At 36.0% G+C, this 15,462-nt stretch overlaps 1 protein-coding gene across 3 annotated transcripts in view; it reads right to left on the reverse strand.

The window, feature by feature from the left end:
* FTO (FTO, alpha-ketoglutarate dependent dioxygenase) overlaps positions 1 to 15,462 on the reverse strand; it is a 223,101-nt gene that overhangs the window by 179,422 nt on the left and 28,217 nt on the right. For 2 of the 3 annotated variants that reach the window (XM_027878998.1, XM_027879000.1), the window contains exon 2: positions 4,453 to 4,530. In XM_027878998.1, coding sequence (XP_027734799.1) covers positions 4,453 to 4,530 — 78 coding nt within the window. Of the gene's footprint in view, positions 1 to 4,452; positions 4,531 to 9,966; positions 10,049 to 15,462 lie in introns of those variants that run through there. The other variant, XM_027878999.1, reaches the window with a different exon arrangement.

Raw genomic sequence — 15,462 nt, forward strand, 5'->3', positions numbered from 1 at the left:
GTGCCTGCCAATTAGCCTTCCTATTTTATACAGAAGTTACCCTTTTAGATAACAGAAAATTTCCAAACTTATTTTCCTCCCCAGCTCCCTACCTGTAATATCCTTTTTCCTCATATCCTCTTCTGACCATAGCAGCTCTGTACCAGCTGGAGTTCAGAGTCCAGCAGTGTTTGGAGGCAACAATTCCCAGCAAGGTATAACGCTGCTAATCAGCAGTGTCTTGCTTTGCATGCACAATACTGCTTCCCACGCCAGGAAGGCTTGGATAATTTTATTTTGTTAATCTGGATTTCTAAGGAAGCGAGTATCACACAATCACACCTTTTATTGGCTGCCTGTAAATCTGCTTTAACTACTGCTGAGACTGTTTGGTAAATGGACAAATGTTAGAGAACAAGTTCTTAAAAGGAGTGAGTTCTTATGTATTTCATTAAAATTAATAGATAAATAAAAGAAATAGATGCAAACTAGTGCCTTCAGTAAGGGAAAGGCTGCAATGTGAGCATATCAAGTATCAATTAGCAAGTATGAAGCTCCAAAGGACTCCACCACACCTATCTCCTTCTGTCCAGAAATTAGTCACTAGACTGGGGAAAAGGCAGAGACCAGTGGTGGTGTGGGGAAAAATGTTAAGGTAAATTGAAATCTGAAGGCATTACACAATGAGGCAAGAGCACATGGATGCACAAAACTGATCCATCAAAACTTTTACTGACCTAATATCTTCCGTTCAAACTGCTTTTAAAAATACAAATAGAAGTCACCGTCACAAAGCATCACAATGGCATACAGTCCATCTGTGGGTTCCTTCTGGTATAACTCAAAAGTACTTTATTAGTACTATCTACTTCCAAGTCTCATTTGAGAATTTCCTTTCAGGAAATTAATTTTAAAATCCAAAGAACGTGCCTTTAAAAAACACAAACCAGGCAATAAGTCAGTATGCACATTTTGTGCTGCATGAAAACAGTTACAGTTTTGCATCATAACACACTGTTATCCTACAACACTGAGGAGCTGGCTTTATAGGATCATTTGTTTCTACTAAAAAATGGAACATAAAAGGAAGCCTATTTAAAAAATAATAAGTACACATAATAAATCTTAGTTTGTCTGTAACCCTTGCCACCATTTCTTGTGAAATCTTTACAGCGAAGGTAACTCCCCTCTCTGCACATTGACAGTTTCCAAAAACTAGCTTCCTTGAGAGAGGGGAAAAAACCTGAAACTGTATCTACAGATAATAATAAGATCTGACAATTGTATTTACATCCTTAACTTCAAACACCAAACTTGAAAACAGTTCCAGATACCTTTATGAAGGTCCCTCTACAATCCCCACACAGAACACTGGATCCCAGCTTTCATTCAATGAATTGACTCTAAACTTCACAAAAGCAATTCAGCTGAGCTTGTCAAAAGCTCGAAATGATTCCTTTAGAGGTCCTGAACTGTCCCATTATTTCAGTCAGAGCTGTGTATCTGCAGCCTTTGAATGGTACAACGAAAAAATCCTTATGAACAACAACTTCTGAAATCAGTAACTGCACATTTCAGACTTACAGCTACAGTCTGCAGTCAGGTGTGTGGGTACAGGTTGATGGGAATCATAAATACCTTTTCACAATCATACTTAATAATGACAGAACATTATATGTTGTGACATACAAAAGTTATTCCTGCATTATTTCTTTCACTATGCAAATGCCACATATAAAAGAAAGAGCACTAACAGTTCTATAGCAGTATCCCAGTATTTCTTTAAAGAATTCTGTACACTGGACATGCTCAGGTCACATTAACCAATTACCAAATAACAAATGCTACTGTGGTATATTTAAACAGTCATTAATACTACATATTTTTAAATCATTTATATGAAAATACAAAGAGACTGAATTTCTGACATGAGTCTCACCCATGAAATTACAAACAACTATTAGAAACAGAAGAAGGGAAATAAGAATATGATGTAAAGCAATTAAGTGCCTGAAAACATGCACTAGAAAGGAAACACACAGATTTTACAAAGGTAACAACATTGTATTCCCCCCCCAGATGCAGAGGTAATGCCTTGCACATTTTGTTGCCAGCCAAGTCAGAGGGATGTTACCTTTGGATTGTGTTTTAAGATCACACCCTTAAGAACTATTTATCATGAAGTTTCACACTGTACACTTAGAGTGCTACCTTAAAAAGAAAAAAAAAAAACACACTGACATCTCCAAAGAGAGCAGGAAGTGGAAACACATTTCCGACACATCACATGGAAACAGATTGGTCTTCTTTAAATCTCCAGCCAGTGACTGTGCTATGCCCTACATAAGGAAAACATTAAGGGATCAGATCCAGGGTGAATGCTGGGTTCACACCGGACACCTTGTTGTTTCGGGGGGATGGGGAAGGGGGAGTAATCATGTCCTCTGTGTTGTAACTCTGACAGCAAGTATTAAAGGTCAATTCACTGTTCACTCTGAAAGAAGTAGGCAGATTGCTGGCAACTACAGGATCAAAAAAATAAAAAAGCACATTTGATGGTCAAATCTGCATTTAATGTTACACACAAGATTTTAAATATATAGATGCTTTCCCTTATGATGGTGATACTCAACACACAAATCCACCCTATGGACCCAAGTGACAGAATAAAGTTAGAAATTAGCAATACGGACCCTTGATAAGAAAACTGCCACATACATCGTGAAATGATCGTTTGTACTATCATGAACAAATACTTGTGAATTACCTCATTAAAAGCCTTTTTCTTGCTCTGAACTCACTTTAAACATTCCATTTTTTCAGCCTATGGCTTGGGGCCCATTTCTAAAATCCTTCATTGAGCAAGATACACTGAAAGAGGATGTCAGTGAAGTTTTGCTTATGATGGAATTTCTTACTTCTGTTCAGGTTGTGCACTTCCATATCTGACAGGATCTGGCAGTTTTTCTACTTGCATCCTACCTAACCTTTCCAACATGTTCAAAGAATGCTGCTTTATCTGAGGTGGATCCTTAAAGGAGTACAGCAGGTCTGTCCAGGAAAGACAGTCTGTAAAACTAAAGTGCATGTGATATTTCACTGTGCAATTTGTTGTCTTCAAGCTCTCACCCTTCTTTTCCTCCCATCTGTACTGCATTTAAGCATCATGGAACTTGTAATTTCTACAGCTGTGATTCAAGTAACATTTCATAATCACCACAGAATTTAAAAGGTGCTTGTGATGCTTATCATGTATACTTAAAAAACCTAGCATGCACACATATACTACATAAAAAGTATAATTCTATATTTGCAAAAACAGTGTATCTAAACTTTATTAAGGCTTGAACAGGTCTGATCTCACTGCTTATCTTGTTCCTATTGTCTTCTATATTTGTGGGTTACTCTTACTGAGCAAACCTTGGCTCCACCTTCTCTTTTCACATCAGCTCCAAGAGAATGTGGATTTACAAAGATAGGAAAAGAAAAAGATGCTGGGCAAAGCAGCTCTTGGCAGCAACAGAGACAGAAGAAGAGAACAAAGAAAAGGGGATGTAACTGGACAAGGAAAGAGAAAAATCAGCTCCCTGAGTCTTAAAAGGGGAAGAATTTCTTCATGAACTTTAGTTTAAGACTAAAAAGAACGTGTTTGAGGTTTTTGTAAATAAAAAAAAATTAATAAAATCCATCTGTTTAGCTCTTATAAATTTTTCCAGCTCTTCCACACTTCTACATCTTTGAGCCATATATCACTAGAAGACAGACAACACACCTGTAATGTAAGCACACTTGCTGTAGCTGTTCAAACTATGAGATTATTTCTTATGCTTTTCATCTTACAGTGTTCCAATTTTATCTGATTGAACCTATCCTGTGTTTTACAGCTGATAAAGATCCAAGACAGATGCAGAAAATTCTATTAATTCATCATATTTTTCCATACACTCATTTGGTTTACTATTCATGTGTCTACTGGGCCTGATCTTACTTTTGTTTGGTTTCATTTGAGGCATTCCAGTTTCCATAGTTTGTTTTGTAAGCAAAGTTTCAATGGTTACTTATTGTTTGAAAGTAAAATTAAGTCCCAAAAAATTTTAATTTCTATGTTAATATTCTCCCTGTTTTGCCAAACATAAGCTATAAAGAATAGGTCTCTTCACAGCCCAGATTAAAAAAAAATGAAAGAATTATGAGATGCATTTTATTTCAACAAAGCACGAGATACTCTGATTGTTACACATGTTACCTGGTACTCAGGGCACACCCCTAAAAATAAATTGAGTTCACTAAGTTCTCATTTGCGAATATCTCAGTTCTAGAGATCTTATTTCACACCACCTGGAAGTCCATTATCAGCCATCAGGACACTTTTTTCCATATCAGACTTCACAGTGTGTCTTTGAAGAAAGATTTATTGGTTGTTCAGTCCAAACAGTCATTTTAGTTTAAAACAAGTTAGAAGAAATACATTACCAACTGATGGAAATCGTCATCGGCTGGAGTCATATATGGAAGTCTATTCTCTCCAATTTCTTCAAGAAGTTTTTTTTTCTGTTTTGGAGGGATAAAATTGAAACAGAAAATTAGACAAAAACCAAGATATAAACAGAGAAGTATAAAATCAGTTCTATTAAAATGACAAAAACTGGTGCAACTATTTCTCGTTACCTTCAATTCTGGAACATTAAATAAGAAAAAACGGATTAAAAAAATGATGGAACTTCTCTGCTTACAAAGCAGTAATTGAAGTTAGGTAGTCTCTGAGCACATGAGAACTTTTACTCTTAAATTCTTTTTCAGGTAATCAGTCCTTATTACACTGACCAAAATCCATGTCAGTCTCATGCTCTTCAAAACTGTGCCTACTTTATAACTAGACATGAATTTCTTACGCATATGTTGTAAGAGCAAGACCAGATGGAAATGGAATACAGCTTTTACAAGAATGGTAAGGGTGTAATACAAAGGGAAACACAGAATAAGTTAAAAAAAGGTATCACTAGCACTTTCATGAAACCAAGTTATATGGAAATTACATATTTCATCACCTAGATGCAAATGGAGCATTCCATAGACAAGAGAATTAATTATCAAATAAAAAAATTCCTTTTTCTTCTATATTTCCCTCTTCATCGTCATCTTGGGTTGCATAAATAGGTCAAAACAATCTTCCCTATTCTGGCAATCTTATTTAAAAAAGGAAGAGAACAATATTGCATGTGGTAACTAACTCCTGGCTTACAGCAAACACATAAACAAGGAAAGCTGAACTATTAAGAGTACAATTGTGTATTCTGTGACAATTAATTCCATTTATTCAAATTTAAGCATTAAGGAAGATGACAGAGGTTTAAAATCATGAGGAAGTGTAAAGGTTTTGGAGGTTTACAGATCACTCCAACTAAAATAAGAGCGGGTGCCTCTCTCTTACTCTTCTCCACACTCTCAATGTGCTGAGCATCGACTCTTAACGAGCCTGAGAACAGCACTGACATTCCTGAACTGGCACTGTAATTCCTCCATGTCCCCAGTTTGCTTTGGGGACAGCTTGTTGGCATGTTATGGCCATGAAGTCATTGGTTAAACCAAGGATATTGTGACTTCAGATTAAGTTGGCAGAGAATGACATGCTGATTTGTTGCGTATCCTGAAACAGTTACACTTGTCTATTACTAAAAGTTTGCCAAAATTTTATTACATGGAATCACTGAAAACATTAGATTGGCTTTATTATCTGTAAGATCAATCACATTAAACTGCAGGGGAAAAAAAAAATGTAACTCAATATGGACTCACATCTCTGGGAAGCGAAAAAATAAAGGTGGGAAGAAGAGAAATTCTGACAATTTCTTTGTCAAGTACCAGCCTCTTGGCAAAAAGCACAGAACATTAAAATGCACTCCTGTGTACAGGTAGTACTAGTTCACATTTGATTGTCAGATCTGGCTAAGTGCCGCTCTTCAGCTTGATGTGCAGACTAATACACACAGCTGGGTGGTATAACATGCTGCTCATCTCTTATGCAAGAAGCTGTCACACAGATGTCAAAAACATCAAGCTACTCACAAATACCTCCAAAAAGTAAAAAAAAAAAAAAAAAAGGAAACAGAAAAACTGAAGATCTGGCTACACCAGCTGGCTGATGTGTAAATCTAAGTACTGTTACATAAGCATTGTTTATTGGCTCTTCAAACATATAAACACCTAAACAAAATTTTTTAAATTGCCTTTAGTTGAAGATATAAGGGACCTTAGGCAGAATTTTTCTATATCCAATTTTTACATTTTAAAAATTATTAACAGTGTAGCAGTTTATTCAGCTATCAAGATTATGTTTCTTACACTTAAAAAAAAATGTGATTGCTATATATACATTAGTGGGGCCAATACATGAAAAACCATCTTACGTGCACCATCCCTATAATGTTATCATGCACTGTGCACTGCTTCAGAAACTTCTGGCCTTCAAAAAGGAGAAAACCTCTGCAAATACTCATTTTGTAGGCTGCTATGAGTGTTACTGGAGCTATTACACCTGACTGATAACTGCAATGAAGATCAGAAGCACTAATGCCCAATTTTAGAGTGTGCAATGAACTTCTTGAAGATCTTAACAGATTCTGCTCATTTGTTAGTCATAGAGAGGTCTATTAATGAGATGATTGACTGTGAAATTCATCCAGTGGAATATTAATAATTGGAATGTCTCAATCAGTATAAATTTTTTTTCCTAAGTTTTTTCATGGCAATACAAGTGACACATTGTATGTCACAGAGCAGAAGTAACAGAAACACAGCTAAGACACATCAAAGTCACAGGCCAAAATGCAGTTACGTTACACACACATGGTTTGTTATTTTCAAATCAACTGGTATAAGGAAAAGATGGGACTTAATGACATTTTCTAACTAAGAAGCATGACAATGTAAAAATTTTTGCAGCTGGCACTTTTCCCTGCAGGGTGTCAATACCATTCTCAAAAGGTTTCATTTCTCTCTTAATTGTAAGACAGAAGTTCAATACCTAGGCTATAAAGGCTTATGAAGATTTTAGTGTTTCCAACATCAAATTCTCACTTAGTTTCCTCATCAAACAAGTCAGAAGACAATAGCTATTTTCCAGTTTACAGATCACTGTCTCGGTTGAAACAATATATTATAAAAACTAAATTTACTGAAATCACACAAAGATTAATGAAATTAGTTCTGACAACAAATTTAGGGCTGCAATGTCACAACAATTTCTAACACATAAAACCACTGAAAACATTAAGCAAAAGTGCGGTTTTCCCTCCCCCAGTGCTTGGCATAAAACGCAATGAAGAATTCATTGAAGAAACTGCCCCTGTTAACACCAGGGAGACTAAAGTCCATGCAAGTAGCATTCACCCCTAAAAAGACAACCCGGTTTGCTGCCCTGCATTTCTCCTGAATTTTGGGGAAATGTCAGCTTCACTACACCAAGTAATCTCTCTGGGTCTTGAGTAGCATCTCATATAGGTGTAAAAAGTCAGTCACATCAGACTGAGACATGGACAGATACGGCAGTGCCTATGAAACATTTAAGGATCTTAGTTCTTAGTTACAAAACAAGAGCACAGTCTGATAAGCAGTTAAAATAAATACTATATTAAAACTAGCCTTCCAAAAACTATGACTGTATCTCACTATTCTGGAAAAGTCCATTTCATTATTCCCTAAAATTGATATCTTTTTTTTTCAGAAAAGATCTTTTGAAACATCTAACAGACATATTCCCAACCTCAGAGGGGATGCAAGCTACCTTGTTTTCAGCCACTGATTACTTATTTACACCTTACAATCAGCAGTATGTAGAATGAAGCAAAAGATAAATCATGCTATGAAAAGGATATATGAAAGAAGGTAACTCAAACAAACCTGAAATATCTCAGTGTTGTAACTTATTATTCTTAGATATTTATCCAGATAAAACAGCAAAATCAGTAAAAATAATTCTATGTACTCATATACACTATTCCCTGCCAAATAACTGCATTTTCTGACTCATGTTACAGTGACCTAGAGTTACATCTAATTTTCCCTTCATTTCATCACATCAATCGTATTATTTCCATAAAGACAGATTGAAAATGTTCTTCATTTTCACTCCCCTCCACCCCCAGCAACCTTACAGCAAAGAGAACTAAAAGGAAGCTGAACATCTTACCCAGGCTGAATTTTACCTATCTCATGTCTAGATCTGACAAATAATCTCACTGGGGCTACAGGAGGGAACAACACCCTGCTGGAGGTGAGGCTGCAAAAGGAAGGCACAGCAGCTTTGGAACATCATCTCCACTCCCAGCCTATAACAACGCCTCTGCCTCAACTCTTTCATCAGAAGTTCTTAAAACGTTGGCCATTTCTTCATTTTAAAAAGTTTTGGTAGCTCCCCACTGCAGTTTTTACACTTTTGAGAATACTGACTTGGGACCAGAACTAGTAAAACTTTTGTTTGTTTGTTTGTTTGGGTTTTGGTGTAGGGTTTTTTTGTTTGTTTTCTTGGTTTTGTTTTGTTTTTTTAATGCAGTTCAATGTGTTTGCAGAAACTTCTGGGGTAGATCCTAAAAAACAAAAATCCTCTATTCAAAGCATAAGAAACTATCATCTCCATCTCCAATACTGTTTTTCCCAATAGTCTCCGGTTTTCCAAAGGTTATCAGTTGTAGAAAGGCACTCTGAGAATGCTTATAGTCATGAAAGAAAGATCTGAAACACAAGTACAGATACAAACCCTAGGTTTTCCAAAAATCTCTCTTTTCTATTAGCTTGTTTCCCCAGATAAGAACTAACATTAGGGCCTGTGTTTCGCTTTCATTCTTTTTTCTTTTAATCAACTATAATAAAACATGGGTTTCTTTCAAGTCCTGCACAAGGCAAAGGACTAGTGCTCTGAAGTGAGAGCTCAAGAGCTTTATAAAGGAGGAAGATTAAATACTTTATATAGCAAAAATTTTGTGACACAATAGTAAGACCCCATCTAGAAAAAAGTCACCACTTTATAGGAACTTCCACAACTTTACCTCCTAATAGTCTCTCACATGTTGTGTTTTTTTGGTTTCTTGTTTAATAAAATAAAATTGTGATAGTTTCTTAAGGAAGGAATGTGATTTTGAAGTTGACATTTGTTTAAACTACAAGGCTTTCCAAGTGTTAGCTATTAAAACTTCATAGCCACCAAGATCATTCAAGTGGCTTACTAAAACAAGTTATGTCAGAAATAAACCTAGAGTAATAAAAACATACATTCTAAATGTACCATTACAGCTTTTATTTCTCCATTATCACATATATTAGATTTCAGAATTTTTTTCCTTCAAATTATTTCTGTAAACTCCACTCATCAAAAAGATCTTAAGGGACTGGCCAATTTTACAGTACCATTTACTAAATGAAAAAGTTATATTTCCAGCTTACCCTTCATTACACTCAAGACTTACCAAAAGCCTTGTCTGTGCTATGATCTTTCTATAATCCAGACTGCCAAAAATACTGGCAGACATATGACCATACTGTACCACACTTTGCTTACAATAAGATGCTGTCCCCACACCCTACTGTATGTCAAAAATATTTTCATATTAAGGCCAAAAATGTGCACTATTATTATTCTATATACACTCATATTAAAGTTATCTATAACTCTCCAACAATATTTCATGTCCCATACATCCACTTGCTAATTATACTAGAATAAAGTATGCTTGTTATTTAATATGCTTGTTATTTAACATGATCATAGTGAATCCTGTTCTCCCACTGAAAAAAAGTCCAGTTACAAAGGTAGCAAAATGCAGCTCAAGTGATCTGGGCACAAAAAAATTACGTAATGAACAATCTACTGTCATGCAAAGACCTCAGGTCTGACATCATCATCTGTAACTGAGGAGCTGTCTGAAAGTCTGTCTGTTATTCTTTACTGCAAATGTACTGTTTGGTTTGCTTACTAATGTCAACATCTCTTACCCTTTCTCATAAACCTACAGGTCCAGATTTTGGTTCACACAGACCAGTCATGCATATGCACAACATACTCAACCGATGTAACTGAACTAAGAGTTAATTTATGCATTGAAGCAGCTTAGAAACGTGTGAAAAATGTCTGCTGCCAGAATCCCCTCTCTCCCCACCCTCACGTGTTAAGGCCCCTTAATTGTTGTTTTAACCTACAGGAACATTGTTCCTTTGGTCAGTGACTGTTAATGGGACAGAACTGGCAATTTCCTTACCTTGCTGAGTGTGTATTTGTCACACATGGATTAGAGCTCTAAGTAATCATAATAAAAATTTGAAGCAATAAACAGTTCAAACACAGATGCTTTGGACTGACAAAATGTTCCTAAGCCGCCTCAGTACAACTGTCAATAACCTTCTGATCCTTCTACCATCACTTCAAGCATCTTGATACCATCACTCATTTCTTGTTCCTCATCATTTGTGCATCCCCTTCCAGCAAGTACCAGTTGGTAAATGGGTCAGCTGTACGTATGAGGTGAGAAGTAAGAACATTCAGACTTCATTTGAAAATGATCAAGCTTCAATGAGATCTCCAGTTCTTAGTTACTTCTTATACATACAGACACAAGATCATGCACATACTTCAGAAAACATTTAGAACAGTAGATACTTTTAGTGCAACATGGTTGTGGTTCACAGTGAATAAAGACACTGGGGCATTTCTGCATGCCATTTTTTTGCAAAGTTTCTTAAAAAGAGGCAATAGCTTCTGAGAAATTAGATTTCTCACTTGAGCAGTTCTTAAACAGCTCACCTTCAAAGAATCAGCAGACAGAAACCTTGGTGACTGTCACCAATAACTGATTCTGCATCATGTAGCAAAAATACACACCCAGTCCCCAAGAAATCAACTGGTTTTGACCAGGTGTGAAATACTAAGCACCAATCTTTGACAAAGAAAAGACTCAATAAAGATTAAAAGCAGATAAAATAAAAATATACATTATAACAAGGGTTAATGTTGAAGCAAGGATATATTTGGTGGTGTTGTCTGTAGACCTCTGGTGTTCTAATGACATGAGGATACTGATGCTACTTAATTTCTATGGAAGTCTCTTACCAGGATGCAGGGCAGTAGAGCTGTGTAGCCTTAGGAGATGCACATTGTGCTTAGGAATGGAAAATTATACTGACATAGTGCTTTTTCTCCTTGAATAACCCAAGGAAATAGAAAGAAACATTAAGAATCAGCACATTATTTTGGAAAGTATTGCACATCTGCAATGTGGAATTCTACAAATTTCACTGGGGTCCAATATCTAATTAATGTAAGAGCAAACACACTGACCAACAACTACAGAATGGACCAAGAACCTCCAGAATGAAATCCAAAGGGCTCATGCAGCTTGAAATGCAGATTCAGAACCTTTGCAACAGGCTTTTAACTTCTGTAGATATGGAGGGACAAAAATTTTCAAACACAAACATAGGCAGGTTACACTAATACCTTTTCACACCTACTAATACTTTTTCAAAACCACCAAAAATCAAAGATACAATTAATTTTCTTACAGCTTTTCCTCATTTACAGAAAATAACAAGTCTTGCGGGATTTCTGAGCTATATATGTATTGATAGTTAATGGTAGAAGCAAACGTGTAATAAAAATACTTTAAAAAAGGGGAAAAAACCTTAAGTGTTAAAATATCACCCAAAAGAAAAAGCAGCCAAAAGTGAAGTGAAAAGAAAATGGATACTTAAAGAAATATAGATATTTCCTTAAATACTTAAATTTAGCATCAAATGGAACTCCTAAAGTCCCCTTGATAACACTGCTGAAGACAGTGTTAATGCAGAAAGAGCAAGTGTTAAGTGCAAATGCATGTGCCAAGCAATGGGCTACAAGGAAGATCAATAAGGAGCTAGAGCATTAAATTTCACATACTGTAACTGTCATGCCCATTACACAGTATTTGAGCATCTTCGTAGGCCATTGCAAAATTGTTGACTCTTGGTATTTTTATCAGAACGAAATTATTTTCCAGAGATTTTATTAGCACAATAAGCACTACGAAAGTCTAAAAGCACTTACAAATTTGGTGAAATCTAAAGACCTTTAGAGCCTTCCAAGACATCATAATTACATATTTACAGAATACATAACTGTATTCTTCACTCCAGAATGAAAAGACAGGAAGATGGTTGAAAGCCTTACAAATAAAAGGAAATGTATTCCAGGAACACTTTTCTGTTAGTCACATTTCACCAGATACACAGCTGATGTATTTTAAAGGAGGTATTTACAACATAATTCTTGAAAGTATATGCCACAATTAACAAAATCACTGCAGCAGAATGCACAGAAAGAAGGGGTATGTGAGTCCCCCGGGGTTCAGCTGCAGAAACAGTCCCATACTTCTTGCCTCTGCTCTCCAGTCTTTGTGCTTTGTCCTTTTCAAGGGCATGATAAACTCAGATTTTCCTTCAAACATTTCTCACACTAGAGGAGCCTTTGAGCAGGAGCATTGTGCGATTCTCCCTCCTCTCCCCAAAACGATTTAAAGGCAACCATCACCAGTGTGTTATCATGGTTACAATGAATACAGTCATGCCAATAGTCACTGTCTTCCAAAACAGCACAACCACTGAGATTTCATTTTTGAAGGAGCAGGGGGATACAGTGTTAATACAGCTGAATCCCTTTTTACAAACTATTTTCAAGGACATAAACATCAGAGATCACAGTATGTACATAAATTTAACACATCAATATTCGTACAAGACTGTTCAGTAAGGAAAAGTGCAATTTGCAACATTTTGCACTTTTGGAACAGATAATCCTTAAGGTCCCCTTCCAAGCTGGTATTTTATGATTCTATGATTTGAATAGAATGAAGAGTGACCTGTGTAATAAATGCATAGACACTGGTTTGCATTTATAACATACTAATTTCCTATTTTTGCATACTCTACACTATCAGTAAAATGATGGTAACACTCACTTGTAAACCTATAAACTACAATTGTTGCCTCAATTTCATAATACAACTACTAATGAAATACTGTTCAATTTTGGCATATAAGTTCAAGAAGGATATTGCTCTATGGGCTGCTGAAAAAAATAGAGGTTTTTTTCTGTAACAAAAATAATTTAAACACCTCATAGTGAACAATTCAAACTTGTTTAATTTTGTTTAGTTTGAAGGCTTTGTTTTGTTCACAGTCTCCGAAATAAGCCACATGGGGAACAGAAAGCTAACATTTAAATGTTAAGTTGGCAGCCAACAAACTGCACAATTCAGGGTCTGAAATGCTGAGCAAGTTCAGACCAGAAACAAGAAGCACAACTTAAAAGAAAGCATTGGAGGAGATACCACTGTGCAAGATGAATTCTCCCCCCTTGGAAATTATTTCCTATATCAAGCTCAGGAGTTTTTCTAAATGATACATTTTAGTTCAGTGGTTCCCAAACTGTTTAGACCAGCAGCCTATGATGAATCATCCATATTTCCTTAGGAAGTTCTGCACATACACCCTAACCAAACAAACTGGAGGCAGCCGAGCCACACTGACTGAAAGTTTGATGCATCTCATTCCTCAGTCTAGTTTTGATTCACCCCTTTGCCAGTCACCAGCTGTCAGTGAATCAGGAGACCTTGCTCTACTTCTCTAAGAATATATTTTACTGAAGCCCTAAAGCTGGTGTTAGAAATTTTCTTCTGCCTCACAATTCAAAAACACTTAGGAGTTTGTTGGGATCTGTATTTCATAGTGCCTGGAACACCTGCAGTACTATCATAAGGTTAAAGAACTACAGCAAAAAGACTCATTTTCTTCCACTCACATTTTATTTTTAAACTGGTTTTGTATAATGTAAATACTGTTAGGGTATACTACAATACAAGCAAGCACTGATCTGCTGTGAAAGAAGTAGATCTGTTAAGCTACTTCCTTTGTGCCAAATCCAGGCACATTTAATAATGCAAATCAACATTTTGCTTAAGAATACATTTACTGAGCAAACTTAAGAACTCCTACATTTTCAAATAATGCTGTTTTAATAAAGCAATTCAGACTCTTGGAAAGGCTAATACTTAATTTCCAGTTTTCATTTCTATTATTTGCATATACAGACCTTATTTCTCGTTAACTTTTCCCTCACTTGCAATGATCAGATGTAATTTTGCAGAGCAGCACTACTCAACTAAAATGGACAAGCACAAAAATTATTTCTTAAGTCTTGCCTGAACATTTGTTCAGGGAAAAAACTTTTGCCTGTTCTTCCTTTCCATACACTTATCTTCTTAACTGGTCTAAGATTCTAGATAGTCCTGTTGCTGCCTCTGTATTTTGAGAATGTGAAGTTCAATAATGGCAAGTCTTTTTAAATATCATCCCTTCTCTGTGCTATTCTCAAATACAGGCTGGATTTCTGAAGGTAAAAAAGACAGAGGCTGACACATTCCAGATTTCAACACAACTCTCCTTTGCCCTACTTGCTGACTTCTGCTGAAAAATAATATCCTAGATTTCTACTACTTCATGTTTCTTCTGCCAAATTTAATAAATGAACAATGAGTACTGACTCACTGTAGAATGGTTTAGATTCATTGCCTAAACAAAGGAAGAAGAGAGGCAGCGATACTGACCCAAATCAGATACTAAACCTCTACCAGGCTGATAGGAACATACAGATGTTTAATCAACTGTGTGGTAACACTCAAAACTGAATTTATGAAATGACCCAATAAAGTGCCAAATAATCTCTGTATTTTTAAGTAAGTATTTGTATATGTTATATAAGGAAGTCATCAAAAAGCCCACTGCAAATTAGTACAATAATGTAAATTAGGAGAGGGATGGTGAAGAGAGGTAAAACCCTTCTACAAAAAGAGATCCACACACACAAAAAATAATCCTAATATGGAAGTAAAAATTGACAAAGAGGATTGTTCTGAACTCCCATAAAATAAAGGCACACAGGAAAGTCTCCATCCAAATTAAAATACTGCAGACACCTTAAAACTCTAAACCCTCTTGCTTTCTTAGAGAGTATATCATAGACAAGAATATATAAATTTCTTTCCTCCAGAATATCTACACAGACTGGAGTCAACCATTTTATAATCTGATACACTGGTTTCACATTTTGGGGTACTTTAAACCTGAAATTCAAAAATCTAGGCCATCCTTTTTGACACGTAGCGTGCGTGTCTGTGTTAAAACCATCTGAGTGACAGCAGTTCACGTGCATTAATAAGGGAGGCTGAGGGCAAGGAACCGACATTGAGAAAGCTGCGAGAGCCACCTTTGTTCTTATTTGCTGCCTTAACATGCTGTATTACTTCCCCTTCTACAATGGAAGTGCTTCAGCAGTAACTAGAATTCAAGAAGGGTTGAATGAAAAAAGAATGAACAATGTAGGATTTTAAAAATATTCAAAGGGAGGATTTTAAAATTAAGTAACAGACAACTGCAGGAGCTTATGACCCACATTTAGCACTA

This window comes from Empidonax traillii, unplaced genomic scaffold, assembly GCF_003031625.1.
Source record: "Empidonax traillii isolate 1590-97213 ecotype Southwest subspecies unplaced genomic scaffold, ASM303162v1 scaffold49:size1601597, whole genome shotgun sequence".
In the NCBI taxonomy this organism is placed as follows: Eukaryota; Metazoa; Chordata; class Aves; order Passeriformes; family Tyrannidae; genus Empidonax; species Empidonax traillii.